The 16,392-nt window shown below is 44.5% G+C and overlaps 1 protein-coding gene across 1 annotated transcript in view; it reads right to left on the bottom strand.

Moving 5' to 3' along the window:
* Nucleotides 1-16,392, bottom strand: part of PCSK7 (proprotein convertase subtilisin/kexin type 7) — a 1,762,277-nt gene that overhangs the window by 508,121 nt on the left and 1,237,764 nt on the right. Inside the window, exon 11 of the mRNA XM_044080959.1 lies at nucleotides 5,445-5,562. Coding sequence (XP_043936894.1) covers nucleotides 5,445-5,562 — 118 coding nt within the window. The remainder of the gene's footprint in view (nucleotides 1-5,444; nucleotides 5,563-16,392) is intronic.

Here is a 16,392-nt window from a genome sequence, read left to right as displayed (position 1 = left end):
GTAAACTGCTTGAAGAGTCACCTGAGACTGGACAGCAAGATCGCATACCAGGAATGCCAACTGGCAAAGATAAGATAAGATACTGTTCCCCCCTGTTTGTTTACATACACACCACTGTAGTGTTGTCTGTAACCAGCTTGACAGGTCCCAGGCAGAAAAGAGGATGAAAAGCCTGAAGAACCAGCAGAGGGGCTATCATCTCTAACAGTGATGTGCTCCTTCTGTTGAAGAGGAGACGAGACCCCCTGCACCTTTAGGGAGCCAAAAGCTGCTCCCCATCCCACGTCTGAAGCATCTGTGAACAGCTCCTGAGAGTGAAGAAGGGGATGAAAGGGATTCCCTGGATTCAGAGACAACTGCTGGATCCAAAAGTGGAGTTTCTTCTTAAGAAAAGGTAGAAGAAGAACCACAACTTCTAGGAGGATGAGCATGCTAAAGCTAGACTGACTTCAGGAACCACTGAAACTTCATGTGAAGTTTGGCCAGAGGAAGCATTGGGATGGTGGATGTCATGAATCCCAGAGCTCTCAGAAACTCCATGGCTGTAAAGAAAGCAAACAGAAGAAGAGTTTGAAAGAAGGAAATGAGAGTTGAGGCCTTGGGAGGATGCACGGATGCCAGCATATGCACAGTCTGAATCCTGAAACCCAGAAAAACATGATCCTGAGAAGTCATAAAAGACTTTTCGAAGTTGATTGTGAACCCCAGTCTCTGAAGAAGGGAGACGGCAAAATGAAGATTTTGCTACAGGATCTCTGGAGAGGAGGTCTGAAACAGGTCATCCAAGTAGGGAAATACTTGGATTCCCTGAAGCCTGCAAAAAAGCAAAGGAGTGAGGCATTTGGTGAATACCCTTGGGGCAGTAGAAAGGCCAAAGGGCAAAGCAGAGAACTGAAAATTCCAGGAAGCAACAGAGAAATGCAAAAACTTCCTAAAAAGGGGGCGGATCGGAATATGGAGATAAGCATTCTTGAGATCCAGAGACATCATACAAGCCTGAGGAAGCAAAGTAGGAACAAAGTCTGAAGGACAACATTCGAAAAGTGGGCAACTTCAGAAAAGTGTTTAGATAAGAGAGGTGTAGAATTGGTGATCAAATATCCTCTTTTCTGGGTACTAGAAACATCCTGGAGTAAAACGCCCTCCCTCGTTGGGACACAGGCACCTCTTGAATAGAACCTTGAGTCAAAAGCTGCCAGAGCACCTCTGGGGAAAAAGGAGCATTGTTCCCGAGGAGGCTGAGGAATACCTATAAAAGGAGGAAGGGATTTCCACACCATGAAATATCCCCAGCAAATAATGAACAGGACCCAGGAATCCTGAGTTATCTGTAGCCAAATAGGAACAGACAGAGAGAGGTGATGAGAAAGAGGAACGTGGCTGGGAAGAAACAGATAGACAGCACTTAATTTATCTGGAAAGGAAGACTTCTGAGTCCTTGAAGTCTGAGTAGCCTTAGCAAGAGGAGCCCACTTGCCACCCAATTTGCCCTTAGGAGGAATGTGAGATAGCCTGTGAACAAATGCTGGCATATTGGGGTAGTTTCTCTGAAATTTAGGAACAGGAGAAACAAACACATTTGAGTTCTTATAAAGCATTACCCTTATCCTGAAGGGACTTAGACAAATCAGCAGCAGCTTCCCCAAACAAGTGATTATCATCAAGAGGGGCATCCATCCTCTTAGCCTTGATATCATCGTGCAATGGTTGAATCCAAAGCAAATACCTCCTCATCACTGACTCAAAAGCAGCAGCATTAGAAGAAGCATCTGCTGCAACATAACTACACTTGATGGAATGATGAAGCCATCTCAGAGGAAGTCCCGAACAGGGAAAGACAAGAGGTTTTACTTTCAGAGTCCGGAAGATCAGAAAGAACCCAACAAACCGGAGACAGGAACGTCAACGCAAACCTGGACATATAGGTCTGATAATGAACAGCCATAAAGAGCCAAGGTAGCCGAGGAGTAAACCTTCTTACCTAGCCTTTCCATGGTTCTTTGTCTTTACCAGAAGGCAACTTAGGCAAAGGAAGCAATTGAGATGGCTTGTCTGAGACTATAAACATCACTGAGGGGTCAGCAGCAGGGCACTTGTACAAAAAGTTGCAGTACTCAGGCACCCTATAAAACCAGGTTTCTTGGGAGCAGGGAGTCGAAAATCAGGAGTTTTAGATTCATTGGAAAATGTATCCAACAAAGCAGCCAAAACAGGAGGAACAGCAGAAGGTTTAGCTACTTCCAGCTGCAGCAACTCATAGTACCTCTTATGGATCTCAGAGACCTGAGCACAATCCCATTTAAAAAACTCCATTATCCCGGAGATTGTATCCCCAAAAGAAATCTCTTCAAAGGGATTATAAGGACTGGTAGAGTCCTCTTCTTCTGACCCATAGTCCAAAGGAGAAGGAATTTGAGAAGAGTAAGAAAGGGATTCCTCATCAAAATCCAACTGCTCCTCAGTGGAATCCTGTTCCCTGTGTCTTTTAATTCGAGTAGAGGACCAAGGGGGGAGTTGTAAGAGAAACACTAAGGAGGTTTCAATACCATCAAAGCAATAAACAAACCCTGAGTGAAGGCCTGTCACTCACTCTGCAGATCCTTAGGGGTAGGAGAAACACATTTAGTTTTTTGCTTTTTTTTTAATGGGACATCTGCCTTATAAAACTTTGAAAGCTCTGACCCAGGATGGCATTCAATAATACTAGTAGGAACTTCTCTGACTAAAATCTGAGGAACACCCCTAGGCCCCTTGGAAATGTTCAACCTTGGTTCCCCATGAATGTCTGACAGAGACATCTGCAAAGCCTCTTTGGACATTATTAAATTTGAATCTCTGTCGGGCTCCAACCCAGTCGCAGCAGAGGAATCTGACAACAAAACCGGTCGAACCTCTGGGCATTCACTCACCTCAGCAGAAATGCCCAGCAGAGGTAGAACAGGGGAAGATTCTAGTCTAGGCTTCTTAGCCTAGGCTTCTTAGCCTTCTTCCCTGAAGGCTGTCCCTCAGGGCGGGAAGTTCTCTCCATCATATCTTTCACGATAAGTTTTAAGCCACTGATTCTCAAGATATAGCACCACAGAAGAGAAAGTCTACTACACCAAGTTTTAGGTACAAAAGCCTGACAAATAGGACAGGGCATAAGGTCATGTGAAGCACCAAGGCAAAACAGACACTGCTTGTGGCAATCTTTATGAGGAATCTGTCTCCCACACTAGCATTTACCCTTCTTGGATGACATGAAACCCCACAAGCAACAAGAGACAAGAAAAAAAAAGAACCCAAATGGAGCACTTATCTGCAATGGCTCGGTGAAACCAGCAACGGAATGTATGCATTCAGACTGACAATCAAGAGATGACATTCGGCTGGTGGCAAAGAATTTCTAAGGATGGTACGTTCACACCTTAAGGTTTTGTCCTATACTAAGCAAGGAGCATATGTGTGACATATGGTGCACCTTAAAGCAACCTAAGGCTTTGGTATTCTGGCCAAATGTGGGCTGCCCTAGGCAGGGAATCCCTAATGTAATGAATACTGCAACAGTGATATGGAAGGACATTTATAATTAGACATCTGTTCTGTGGCGGTTTACTAGGTAATGGTAATGTGATCTGCTGTAGGACATATATGCAACAGTCAACAAAGCTATGTCAAAGCAAACCCTCTTTAGAAGAGCTCTTTCTTAGACAGGATCTAACATCTTTAAGACATGACTATCTAAATTATGTCTACATCTCACCAAACCTTAGTTATGATTCATCAGGCTAGGCTAAACTCAAAGACATCTGCTCCTATGGGCAGTCCAAATCTACCAGGCTCCTGGGCATCTTCTTCAACCTACAGCTTTTTTTTTCAGCCTGAGAAAACTGGTCTGGATCTAGTAGAAGAGGGACTAGATCTGCAAGTGGGAGTCAAACACCCTTCCTGATGCTCAGCTCAGTGGCTGTTTTCTTTTTTTGCTGCTCATCCTCCAAGTCTTGGGAACCATAACGAAAGAGAACCTTATCCAGGATGCGGTAATCTGAGCCACATCATCAAAGCAGGTATATATCCCTCTGTTACTCCTGTTGCCCAGACTTGTTTGGAGAGTAGACCATTTAAAGAAAACAAATTCATCCCTTTGCAGGACAAAGACTACCTTGCCAACAGCTCTTACACAATTGGACTGAGACTGAAATTAGTCCAATGGAATCAGTGATCTACCCCACTTAAACTGCAAAAATAAATGAACTCAACAACTGACCCAAGATAAAATACTGATAAGGTGTTACAGTCTTGAAAGAGAAGACCCACCCTACTGGTTGATGTGGGAGGTGAAAAGTCATCAAGATGCTGGAGCAGAACAGTCACAGGTGGATAAAAGAGATTAGATGATTAGTGTAGGGCCAAAAACAACATAAAAATGGCCTGGAACTGTATAACACTGCATTGTTTAATATCAAAAAGCTAACAGTTCACCCTGTAAAATGCTTCCTTTCTACAAGTTTAGGGAAAAAATGAGAACTTGATACCTTTAAACAGAGGTGTAGCTGGTTCAAGCAGCACCCCTGTGCTAGTCCCACAAAATAGCACTATACCCCCACAGCTCTTCAAGTGAAGACCAACAAAACTTCTTGCAAACAGTATCCAGTTTACATGCCCCTCTACTGGCACACCAACCAGGTGGACACACACACACACACACACACACACACACACACACACACACACACGCACACAAGCACATGCGCACACACACACACACACACACACACACACACACACACACACACACACACACGCCGCCCACACACACTAATACCTTCCTGCCCCAGCTCTTCAACTGTAGGGAAAAAAAAAAAGAAGAAAAAAGGTCCACTCTTTTCACTGGCATACCAGCCATGTGGCAAGATACAAGCTCCCTCCCTCCTGCATCAGCTTTTCAATGGAAGGAAAAAAAAGTCAGCAATTAGGTGCCATGGGGCCCATGAAATGCAGGAGTCAATTAGATCCCGTTTCTGTGCCCTATCCCTGATCCAATTTCCTGACATTTTAGCAAAAGAAATCTTTTTTCTTTAAAAATGTAGCAAGAAGTTGCTAGAGTTTAGACCACACATGGAACACTACAGTTGTCAAGTTTGACCACAAATGCAACATCGGCTTTTAAATGTCAGTATTGCACTAAAGAGCAAACGGGAATCGGGATGACGCATCAGATGGCCAATCATGCCCCCAACACTTTGCTCCTGAGGCAGTTGCTCCCTTCACCCCACCCTAGCCACACTACTGCCTTTAAATGCCCGATATAAATTCAGTTTAGTAGAAGCAGGTGTTGAGTTACCTCTCTCATTAAACAGAACCCTGGCAGCAGAAGTAAATGCCAGCTTTAGTTATCTTGGTCTGTTAAAATGCTGAGACATTCTTAAAATGAGAATTATATACTACTTGGTACCATTGCTTACCTTTCCAGACAACTTGCAATTGCTCAGGAGACAATTGCTCAGGAGACAATGGTATGGTCTTTTCTTCTTTTATTACTGGACTGCTGTATGAAGCCAAGTACGGAACAGACTCCCAGATCTGCAATACAAGGCAAAAGCTATAACCAAATTAAAATCTCAAACACAAACTAATCTTAATTTTAAATTCATGTGAGATATCCAACCTTGATGACAAAAGGCAACTTCTTTAAAGATAAATGCTATGGTCCCAGTAAAATTATACAAGATAAAAGAGGGGGAGTACCTCTACTGTACATATGCAGAAAAATCTAAGGAAAGTGAAACAAGAGAGGACATCTACTGTACACATGCAGAAAAATCTAAGGAAGATGAAACAATCTAGATAAAAGGAACCAGGCTGTAAAACCCTATTTACAGATACAGGTAGATAATACATATGAATGAGCCTAATGGCAACAAAAAAGGGCAAGTCAAATTGAAATTAAATCTAAGCTCCAGCGATAGTTTATGTATCATCCCAGATGTGAAATAATAATAACAATATGTACACAGTAATAAGAAGTTATGTACCTACCATAACGTTCCATGTTAGTTGTCTTCTTCTCGCCTTCTTTCTTGCTGGATGGGTTCGGAGCCGATCCTCGGCTCCGACTCGGCAATCTACTAAAGCTCGAGAGCTATTTACTGGCTGGAGGCCCTCCCTATATCCCACAATGCTAGGCGTCAGATCCCCAGATCTCATTTGGCAGAGCTAACACCAAGGAAGGATTCAAGGACACCTGTCCAACCACAAGGGAAACTATATTACAAAGACAGAGGAGGACACAATGTACATCAGAGTTGTCCAGCGAAAGAAAGCCTCAAAAGGGGACACTTCTCGGTCTGTCCAGGCTAGGTAGATGGAGGGTGGGACGCAAGAAAGAAGGTGAGAAGAAGACAACTAACATGGAACGTTATGGTAGGTACATAACTTCTTAATGTTGAGTTGTCTATCTCACCTTCATTCTTGCTGGATGGGACAGCGTCCCTAACACCTTAGTCCTGGGTGGCTCATCGGAACAGACTCTTGAGCACAGTGGAACCAAACTCAGCTCTATTCCTGGAGGCCACATCCATCTTATAATGCGAAATGAATGCATGAGGAGTGGCCCAAGTGGCTGCGGCACAAATAGATTCCATTGGTAGTTTGCTTGAAAGGCTACCGACGTAGCCAATGCTCTGGTGGAATGACCTTTAGGTTTAGCAGGGAGTTGTTTATGTCTGAGTTGATAAGTCAAGGTAATAATAGAGGACAACCACCTGGATAAGGTTACTTTGGAAACTGGCCGTCCTTGTTTGCCCTCAGCATAGGAAAGGAAAAGTTGGTCTGATTTTCTTATTTGCTTTGTCCTGTCCAAGTAGAAACGTAATTGCCTGTGAACATCCTAGCAGTGCAAATTTTGTTCAGCTTTGTTCGAATAGTTAGGAAAAAATACGGGCAGATCAATAGACTGATTCAGATTTGTTTCAGAGGGTATCTTGGGTAAAAATGAAGGATTAGGCCTAAGTGAAACTCTGTCCTTATGAAACACAAGATAAGGAGGATGAATACAGAGGGCATGAAGTTCCGAAACTCTCCTAGCTGATGTGATGGCTACCAAAAAGAGAGTCTTCCAGGAGAGCAATTTTAAGGAACAGAAAGCCACTGGTTCAAAGGGGGGGGGGTCAAGAAAGCCAATATCAAGTTCAAGTCCCACGGAGGTGGGGGATCCCTGACAGGGGGCCTAAGTAACAAAGTTCCTTTGAGAAAGGCCTTGCAAAGTTTGTGGGACATGATGCTGGTTTCTGACAGGCTAGCATGGAAATTTGCAATAGCAGCTAATTGGACCCTAATGGTGGCAGAGGAGGAACCAGCTTGAAAGAGCTCTGCTAAAAACTCTAAAACATGATGGAGAGGGGCTGTAAAAGGGTCAATATTCCTAACCTCTGCCCAGAAGGAGAAACGTTTCCACTTACTAGAATAAGTCTTCCTGGTGGCAGATTTGTGCGAAGAAAGGATGATTTCACGCACCAGCTGAGAAATTAGCGGAAGCCTGGCTAAAGTTGGAAGTGGAGCAACCAAGCTGTAAGGTTGAGAGACTGAAGGGACTGGTGCAGCCCGCCCGACTGATGGACCAAGAGGTCTGGCACTGGGTCCAGATTCCACGGCTGCTCCAGCAGGTGGCGATGCAGGAACGAGAACCAAATTTGTCGAGGCCAGTAAGGGGCAATGAGGATCATCCTAGATCCCAAAGTGGTTACCTTCTGAATTAGCTTGGGAATTAGGGGAAAAGGTGGAAAAGCGTACAGAAGACCCCAGGGCCAATCGTGAACTACAGCGTCTCTGGGGGAGTGGCTGGGAAGGGGGAAGAGAGTGAAGAAGTCATCGCACTTGCTGTTGAGAGGGGTTGCAAAAAGGTCGCAGCAAGCTTGATCCCATCTGTGGAAGATTTTGTCCGCTACTGATTGACTGAGAGACCACTTGTGAGGCATAATAGCTCTGCTTAGCCTGTCTGCTATGACGTTGGACCTCCCAGGGATGTGCGTTGCTATCAGAAACCGTTGAGAGGAGATCGCCCACTGCCAGAGTCTGAGTGCTTCTCGACATAAGGGATAGGACTTGGTTCCACCCTGCTTGTTGATGTACCACACTACAGACATATAGTCTGTCTGAATTGCAATAGTCCCGGTGGGTAGAGAGTCCTGAAGAGCTTGCAATGCCAAAAGCACCACTCTCATCTCCAAGACATTTATGTGCAGATGGTACTCTAGAGGTTGCCAGGTGCCTTGGACAGTCCTGCCCTGAAAATGCCCCCACCCGATCAGGGAGGCATCCGTGGTCACTGTGGCAACAGGAGGAGGAAGAACACATGGTCTGCCCTGGAGTATCAGAGGGGAGACCATCCACCAAGCTAGGTGGTCTTTGCATGATTGAGTGATTATTATCTTGTGAGACATTGGAAGCTGTTGAAAGGACCATTGAGTAAAAAGCATCCACTGAAGAAGCCGCATGTGAAAGCGAGCCAGGGGAACTAGTATGATTGCTGCTGCCATGAGGCCCAAGGTCTTTAGTACAACTCTGGCTTGAATCCTGTTGCACTGTAGTAAGACTTGCACATGTCGGTGGATTTCTGAAACTCTGTCGAGAGGAAGCCTTGCAGACAGATCTTTTGAATTTAAGATTGCGCCTATAAAGATAATAGACTGAGAAGGCGACAATGCAGACTTTTCATAATTTACTGATATACCTAGCTCAGTGCAAGTTTGGATGGTATAATCCCTGGCTCGCAGTAGTTGATGCCTGTGGCAGCAGTGAGGAGCCAGCCATCGAGATATGGAAACACCTGGAATCCTCGCCGTCTCAGGTGAGCCATAACCACTGCCATGCATTTGGTGAACACCCTGGGGGCTGTGGTGAGACCAAAGGGCAGGGCCCTGAATTGATAGTGACTGGCTCCCAGCTGGAAGTGGAGAAACCTTCTGGAGGGCCTGTTCATTTTGATATGGTAGTACGCATCCTGAAGATCTATGGAGCACATCCAATTGTCCTGACCCAAAAAGGGTAGAATGGACTGGAGTGTGACCATCCAGAACTTTGTTCTTTGAACAGACTTGTTTAGCCTGCTGAGATCTAAAATGGGTCTCCAGTCCCCTGTCTTTTTTGGCACCAAAAAGAACTTGGAGTAGATTCCGGATCCTTGCTGGTCTGCTGGGACTGGCTGGATGGCCCGTTTGTCTAGCAGTTTTGAAATTTCTAGTACTGCCTGTTCCCTTAGACCGGGTGGAACATCTGGAAGGGACTTGGTTGTTTGTACCGGGGTGTGGACAAAGGGAATCTTGTAACCCTCGGATATGATAGACCATACCTATTTGTCTTGTGTGAGGAGTTGTCAGGCTTCTGTGTACAGTGACAATCTTCCCCTGACTGCCTCCGAAGGCGGACAGTCAGGCAGCCCCTCAGGGGTGCTGAAAGGGTTTGTCAGAGAACGATTCTCTGCTACCCTGAATCTGCGGGCCCCCTCTGCCCCTCGGGCGGCGCCTATTATTGTTCCCTCCCCTGCCCCTGGAAGGAAACTCGCCACGTGTGTCAGGCACGACTCCCTGGGGTTTCCGAAACCACATTTTTCCACTCTTCTGACCCTTGGGGTATGGTCTAGAGGGAGTAGAAAAACAGAGTCCCATGGCAGAGAGAGTCTTGCCTTCCTGCTCACACCTGGTAAGGGTATCTTTCACCTGTGGTCCAAACAGAGCCGAACCATCAAAGGGGGTATTGGTGAAGGACGCCTTAAAGGGGTCAGCAAAGTTGCACAACCGCATCCAGGCATGTTTTCTCAAAGCCACGCCTGTACCTGTGGCCCTACTCGCCCCATCGGCTGCATAAGAAATGAGCCGCATGGAGGAATTGACGATAGAATTAAGGGTTGCCAGCTGGGAGTTTATCTTGTCTTGAGCCCCCGCAGCTGATGGATCCTGAAGGGCATCACCCAGTTCCTTAAGAAGATCCCTTTGGAGATGGGTGAAATAGCACAGATAATTCATCGACCGCATAGAGAAGGTCACTGAGGAAAACACCCGCTTCCCGTACCTGTCCATTGTCCTAGATTCTTTATTAGGTGGATGGACAGGCACTGAAGGGTCAGCCAACTCCTTCTTTGTGGCTGCTGCAACCACCATGGCATCAACAGGGACACGTTTTGTCAAGAATTGCTTGTTGGGTGGGGCTGTAATAAATTTAGTGGGCCTATGGGGAGATGGTTACACTTTGTCCGGGGCTGACCATGCCTTTTGAGCCACCACTTCCATTAGTGGGTCGAAAGGCGGAGACACCCAGGAGGTGGAAGGGCGAGAACCAAACGCGTCCAGGTAGACAGACTCATCCTCCGAACGGTTAAGGGCAGTCCAGTTCCCCCTCTGCTCAAGGATTTCTAGGATGTCCGAAAAGGAGACATCCTCAGAGGGGGATCTTGGGGACCCTTCCGAATCCTCCAAGTCGGTATCAGATGTGACTGACTCGGGGGAGCGTTTCTTCTTACATTTTCTCTTCCAGGGGAGCTCCTCCGAAAGATCAGGGGAGGCCTCGGAAGAGGAAGATACGCCCAATGGGGTGACCTGGGGCGTTTGCTTTCCACGCTTGGGGACAGGAGGGTGGACAGAGACCGATGCAGGTACCATGGGGGGAGGAGCCGAAGGGGCTGATCGAGGGGCCGACTCAGGAGTCAGCACACACCTCATGACCTCGAAGGCGCCCCTGTCAAGCAGAGCAGAAGGTCCCCACTCCGAGGAGACGAGAACCCCTGTCAGCACCGAGAGGGACGGCTCCGAGGCCGATGTCAGGGCCGAGCTCACCTGCGCCGATGCTCCGAGAGGAAGAACGGGGTCGGACAAGGGTCTGATGCCACTTGCCCCCTCGGAGCCGACGAGGGAGTCTCGGCTCCCAGATCCCTCCAAAGACAGAACCAAGGAAGAGATCAGAGCCGAAGGAGCCGGAAGTTGTGGTATCGGTTCCGACGTCACCAAGATTCGAGCCCCAACCGGCTCCGAACACATGGAGGGAGTCGGAGGAGGAACTGCTGTAGATACCGGGACAGCCACAGTCTGTTGAGATGGGCTGGTTAAAATTTTGGCCAGGGCCTGCGATTTAAGGAGTCTGCTGACCACCCTCTCTAGGTCATGATTAGATAGCCTGGAAGACTGAGACGAGTGGGACCTATGGCTTTTCTCAGATTGGCGTAATGGTGACCTCGGAGCCAAGCGAACCGATTCTAGGGAAGGGGACCTAGAAGATTTTCGGCTCGAAGATGGTTCCGACAGTAAAGTCAGAGCCGACTGAGGTCTAGAGGTGTCGGCTCCAGCCGGAGCCGACGAGGAGGCAGGTTCTCCACCAGGTGACGGCTCCGAACTGGGAGCTGACAGCTTGGCGGGCTTAGAGAATTTACCTGACAAAGGCTTGGTCGGGGATCCTTCTGGCTTAAGTAAGCCTCTCAGGATGAGCTTGTTCCTACGCTCCTGCAGGACTCTCGGGCTGAAGGCATGACAGGCCGAGCAGGAGTCCTGCAGGTGTAGGGGGCCCAAGCAATAAACACAAGAAGTGTGACCGTCTGTCAGAGACATCTTCTGACAGCACGAGTCACACTTCTTAAAACCTGAGACTTTGGTATCCTTAGACATGATGGATACCAAAGAAAAAGGTCACTAGTGCTTAAACACACAGAACAACACCAAACACACACACATGCACTAGTTAAGCTAACAAAATTAAACAATTACACAGTTAACTATATATATATATATATATATATATATATATATATATATATATATATATATATATATACACACACACACACACACACACACACACACACACACACACACACAAGTCTACAACTGTAATAAAGAAAAAGAGCTAACACTACCCTATAACACAAGGAAAGGGAGGGGAGATTAGCCACTGATAAAAAAAGGGGGGGGGGGGATGGAAGAAACTCTCTAACTAAAACGAGTTTCTAAGAGGGAATATTAGAGAGTAAACAGAGAGTAAACTAACCGGGAAGTTATAAATATAAGAAAAGGTTATCGAGAAAAAACTAAAGTTAACTTTTAATATATATATATATATATATATAAAAGATTAATACGACCTGGAACCAAGTAAATCGCAACCTCATAGCTGAAGCGGCAAACGAGATCTGGGGATCTGATGCCTAGCATTGTGGGATACAGGGAGGGCCTCGAGCCAGTAAATAGCTCTCGAGCTTTAGTAGATTGCCGAGTCGGAGCAGAGGATCGGCTCTGAACCCATCCAGCAAGAATGAAGGCGAGATAGACAACTTAACATCATTGATTATTATGGCATAAAAGGAATGCTTGGACCACCTTGTCTGACTACCTCTCAACGTTCTGCAACAGATGCAAACTGTACTTAACCAACAACTTGCTTCATGTTTTTTTTCCATAATGCTAGCTTAAGTTTAGTTTATTCAGTGGCATGTAACTAAGCACTATACGGGTCAGTAAAAGGAATTATGAAAACAAAAAAAAACATAAATCAGTCAAGATCAAAAGAGGCAGAATGTAATAAATTTCAAGCTAAAAGACTTTGCTTTACTATATGTCTGCCCCGTGCACTTCTAAACTCTGACATTAATTTTGAACTCGAATAAAGGGCAAATAAGAATGAATTACCTGCTTCAGCCAGAATTTCAAAATGATGTTCCATTTTTCAGCTGCATCACTGAAAAATGGAGACATTAGAGTCCCATTCTCCAAAGGACAACTAAGTGACAACACAAACAGAACATTACAGACACAAATCAGTATGAGTACAATACTATGGGGCATCAGAAGCACAAAAGTGAAAAACTAAGTCCAGCTCCTGCAAAGGAAATCTAAGCAACTGTGCTTTGTAAAGGCAAGAAATAATGACAAAGTGTGAAAGAATAAAAGTAATCTGACTCTGTGGTGCATGGAGATGAAGCCCTGACTGCAAAGCAGAAAACCCAGGACAGACAAGCGACCCAGGTGCTGAAGAACCTGGAAAAGGAGGGGCTGAGTGACAGGTCAATGCTTGTTTACCCATCATGGGAGGAAGAAGGGCAGTTTGGCCCACTACTTGACTGAATCCCAGCAGAAGCAGGAGATGCAACATGCATCAGCTGGATTAAGATATCATCACTTATAAAGCTGCACCAACACGGGATCCCCTTTAGGCAGATGTAGGGGCCATGTAGAGGTCATGGGATGATGCTGTGAAAGTTTTGGAAATCAGACTACCACAGAAATTAGCACATGCTCCAAGGAAAACACAATCACCCTCTATGTCTGCATGAAGGAGATCTCTCCTCTCAATTCTCACCCACAGTCGTGGGTCAGCAAGGAGTGAGACACTGCTAGTTAAACTTCCAATGAAGACTAGAGATCCATATGGTACAATGTGTGGTGTAAATGATACAGAGTTCCTGGGGAGTTACTGGGTGATGAAATAAGAGGAAGTCTGCTGGTAGGCATGAAGGCAAAAAGTGAATGTTAAAAAAATAAATAAATCAATTCTTTCTTGGCTGTTTGTATATGCTCCATAATACATGTACACCACCATTCATGAGTGCCTGTAGTACTGATGGCAAAAAGTGAATAGAAAAAAGTAATTATTTCTATGCTGTTTGTGTCTATAACATTACATGCACATCACATTCCTGACAGCCTGTAGTAAGTGTCTGTATAGCAATTGAGCTACAATTTCAGATGGGTTAAGTTCCTGAAGAGGGAGTTATTTCTAATGCTTTTTCGCTCACTTTTTACACACATCACTGCCACTGACTCCAGCTTCCCCAATGTTTGCATTCAATAAAACCATCTTTGCAATCCCCCTTACTTTAGTGGCAAACTTGTGTGACCTACACTGTGTGGCCTTCCCTGCCAGGAGAGCTCCTGCACACAGATACTCTGAAGTCTACATACAGGATCTTAATGGGTGAAGCCAACCAAGCAATATACGGCAGAAAAGGCCAGGTGAGGAAGTAAACAAAGCATACTAATAAGTTTACATTTACAAACCCTGCACATCACATATAGTGTTCTATACCACATAATCAAAGCAACATTACACAAGTTGCTCAATTACTGCCTTCTCTTAAACCTCATTCTTCCACCAAAACATTTTTCTGCATGTATTGTTCCAACAATTTCCATTTTTTTTCTATGTAATTTACTCCTAGCTTTTTTAAAAGATTCCACTTCCTGTTCTTTTATCTCTGTCACAAGATTCACTATTTCAAATTTAGTTGCTTTAGACTTTGAATTCCATTTGCTAGTAAATGCTTTTTCTGGCAGCCAGCAGAATTAAACTTAGCAAGGCCCTACCATGTCTAAGCTATTTCAGATCATGTATCACTGCTCAAAAATAAATAAATTTCCTTTTACACTTATTTGCTCACCTGGTATTCCTGACAAAGTACTCTGTAGGGATTTGTTTTTTAAAATCTGCCTGCTCATTATAATCTGAGAACATCTCCTCCCAGGTACCTCTTTTTTCTGCATTACACCTCCAACATTTGCCATCTACCTGAGGAAAAAATCCTTGGAGCCTGCTTGAGGTATAAAAGTACCTATGTAAATACATCCAAGCAAAAATCCTAAACCTTGTAGACTTTGTTGCATATCTGGCAGTCATACATATGTCCTCCTATTGTTTCTCTGTTAACTGCTTACTTCTTTCCAATCTTTTCTGACCTCCTTTGATTGATTCCTATAGTTACTGCTCAATATTGTATATGCCCTACTAATGATCCCTTTTTTAACATCACCTTCTGCTCTAGATTCAGTTAAGAATTCAGGCAGTGAAAGTATTTCATTTAGGATTCCCCTATCCCTTTCTCTGTGTCTGTACTCCAATATCAATCCCTAATAAGAATTCGGGCAGTGAAGATATTTCATTTAGGATTCCCCTATCCCTTTCTCTGTGTCTATACTCCGATATCAATCCCTAATAAGAATTCAGGCAGTGAAGGTATTTCATTTAGGATTCCACTATCCCTTTCTCTGCGTCTGTATTCCGATATCAATCCTTAATAGGGAAGGCAATCACTAACCTGCAATAAAAAATTCTTCTTGGCCTTTTCCCATTCTGTTACCTTTCCTTCTCTAATTATTTGTTCCCAATACCTTGGTTCCTTTGCCAGCTTTCTCTAAAAAAATTGCAGCCACCTCTTACCTGTTCTCTGAACCCATTATTGTAGTCATCCTTATAGGCAAAATCTTTTTTTTTCATTCATGTTTTGGTTTAGTTCTTAGTATACTTTCTCCTACTTAAAGAATATAGTATTCAGCACGACTGTTATTCAACTTAAGGATCTATGTCCAAAACCCCCCACTTTATTTCTTGAATTACCCTCTTACTTCATTATCATCCCTTTCCACTTTGAACTGCAGGTTTCTGCTACTGTTATGTGTAAGACCATTAACTGTGAAACTCTAAAATATCCCTTCAAATCAGGTAATTCTAAACCTACTTGTTCCACTGGGAGGATGACCTTATCCCACTTGACACTTGCCCTTTTCCCCTCCCAGATAAAATCTTTCAATTCTATTAATTGCTATCCACAACTTTTCCTCTGGTTGATAAAAAAAAGATATGCCTGACCAGAGTATAAAATTAAAGGAACTAAAAATTTTTACTGTTTGTATTTTGCAATCCACGTCCAAAGACACGAAAAAGGAGTTATATACACAACATAACGTTCCATCTGTGCTGTCTATTTTCATTCTTCATCAACTGCTGGGTTCAGATCCAAACTGCAGATCCGACTCAGCCATTACTAATGCCCATGGTAACCAAAACCTCTCGAGCTTCTCCCTTATCCATAATGCAATCCCTAACATACCTCAGATCTTGCTTGCTGACTTTACCTGAAGTGGTATCTACCAATATGCATATATAAAGATACATAAAAATGTATATGTCCTACACAGGGAACTATATCTGGAGCTCAATCATAAAGGACAATGGCGTCCTTACAATGTCAGGTTCTTCAAGAAGTTTGCTGAAATAAGGGTTGGGGGTTGGTGGACGAGAAATTGAGGAAGAATGAAAGTGGACAACACAGGTGGAACATTATGGTGGGTACATAACTTCTTTATCTGATGATGTCAATTTTCATTCTATCCTCAACTGTTGGAACAGAGTCCCAAACTACCTAAAACCCTGGGTGGACTCTAAGGATACTCCAGAGCACATCTGAGACAAAAGCTACTCTACCTCTTGAGAGTAATGAGTGATAAAGGTACAAGGATTCACATAGGTTGCAGCTGCACATATGTCACCCAGGGAAGCTCTGGATAGAAAGACTGAAGCAGTTGCCATGGATCTAGCTGAATGGGCTCTTACAGGTTTTGATAAGGTAAGACCCAGTTTGTTATAGACAAAAGAAATACA

Source organism: Protopterus annectens, chromosome 8.part0, assembly GCF_019279795.1.
Source record: "Protopterus annectens isolate FY-2018-M chromosome 8.part0, PAN1.0, whole genome shotgun sequence".
Taxonomy (NCBI): domain Eukaryota; kingdom Metazoa; phylum Chordata; order Ceratodontiformes; family Protopteridae; genus Protopterus; species Protopterus annectens.
Note: the sequence above shows the minus strand (reverse complement) of the source record. Positions and strands in the feature narration are given on the sequence as shown.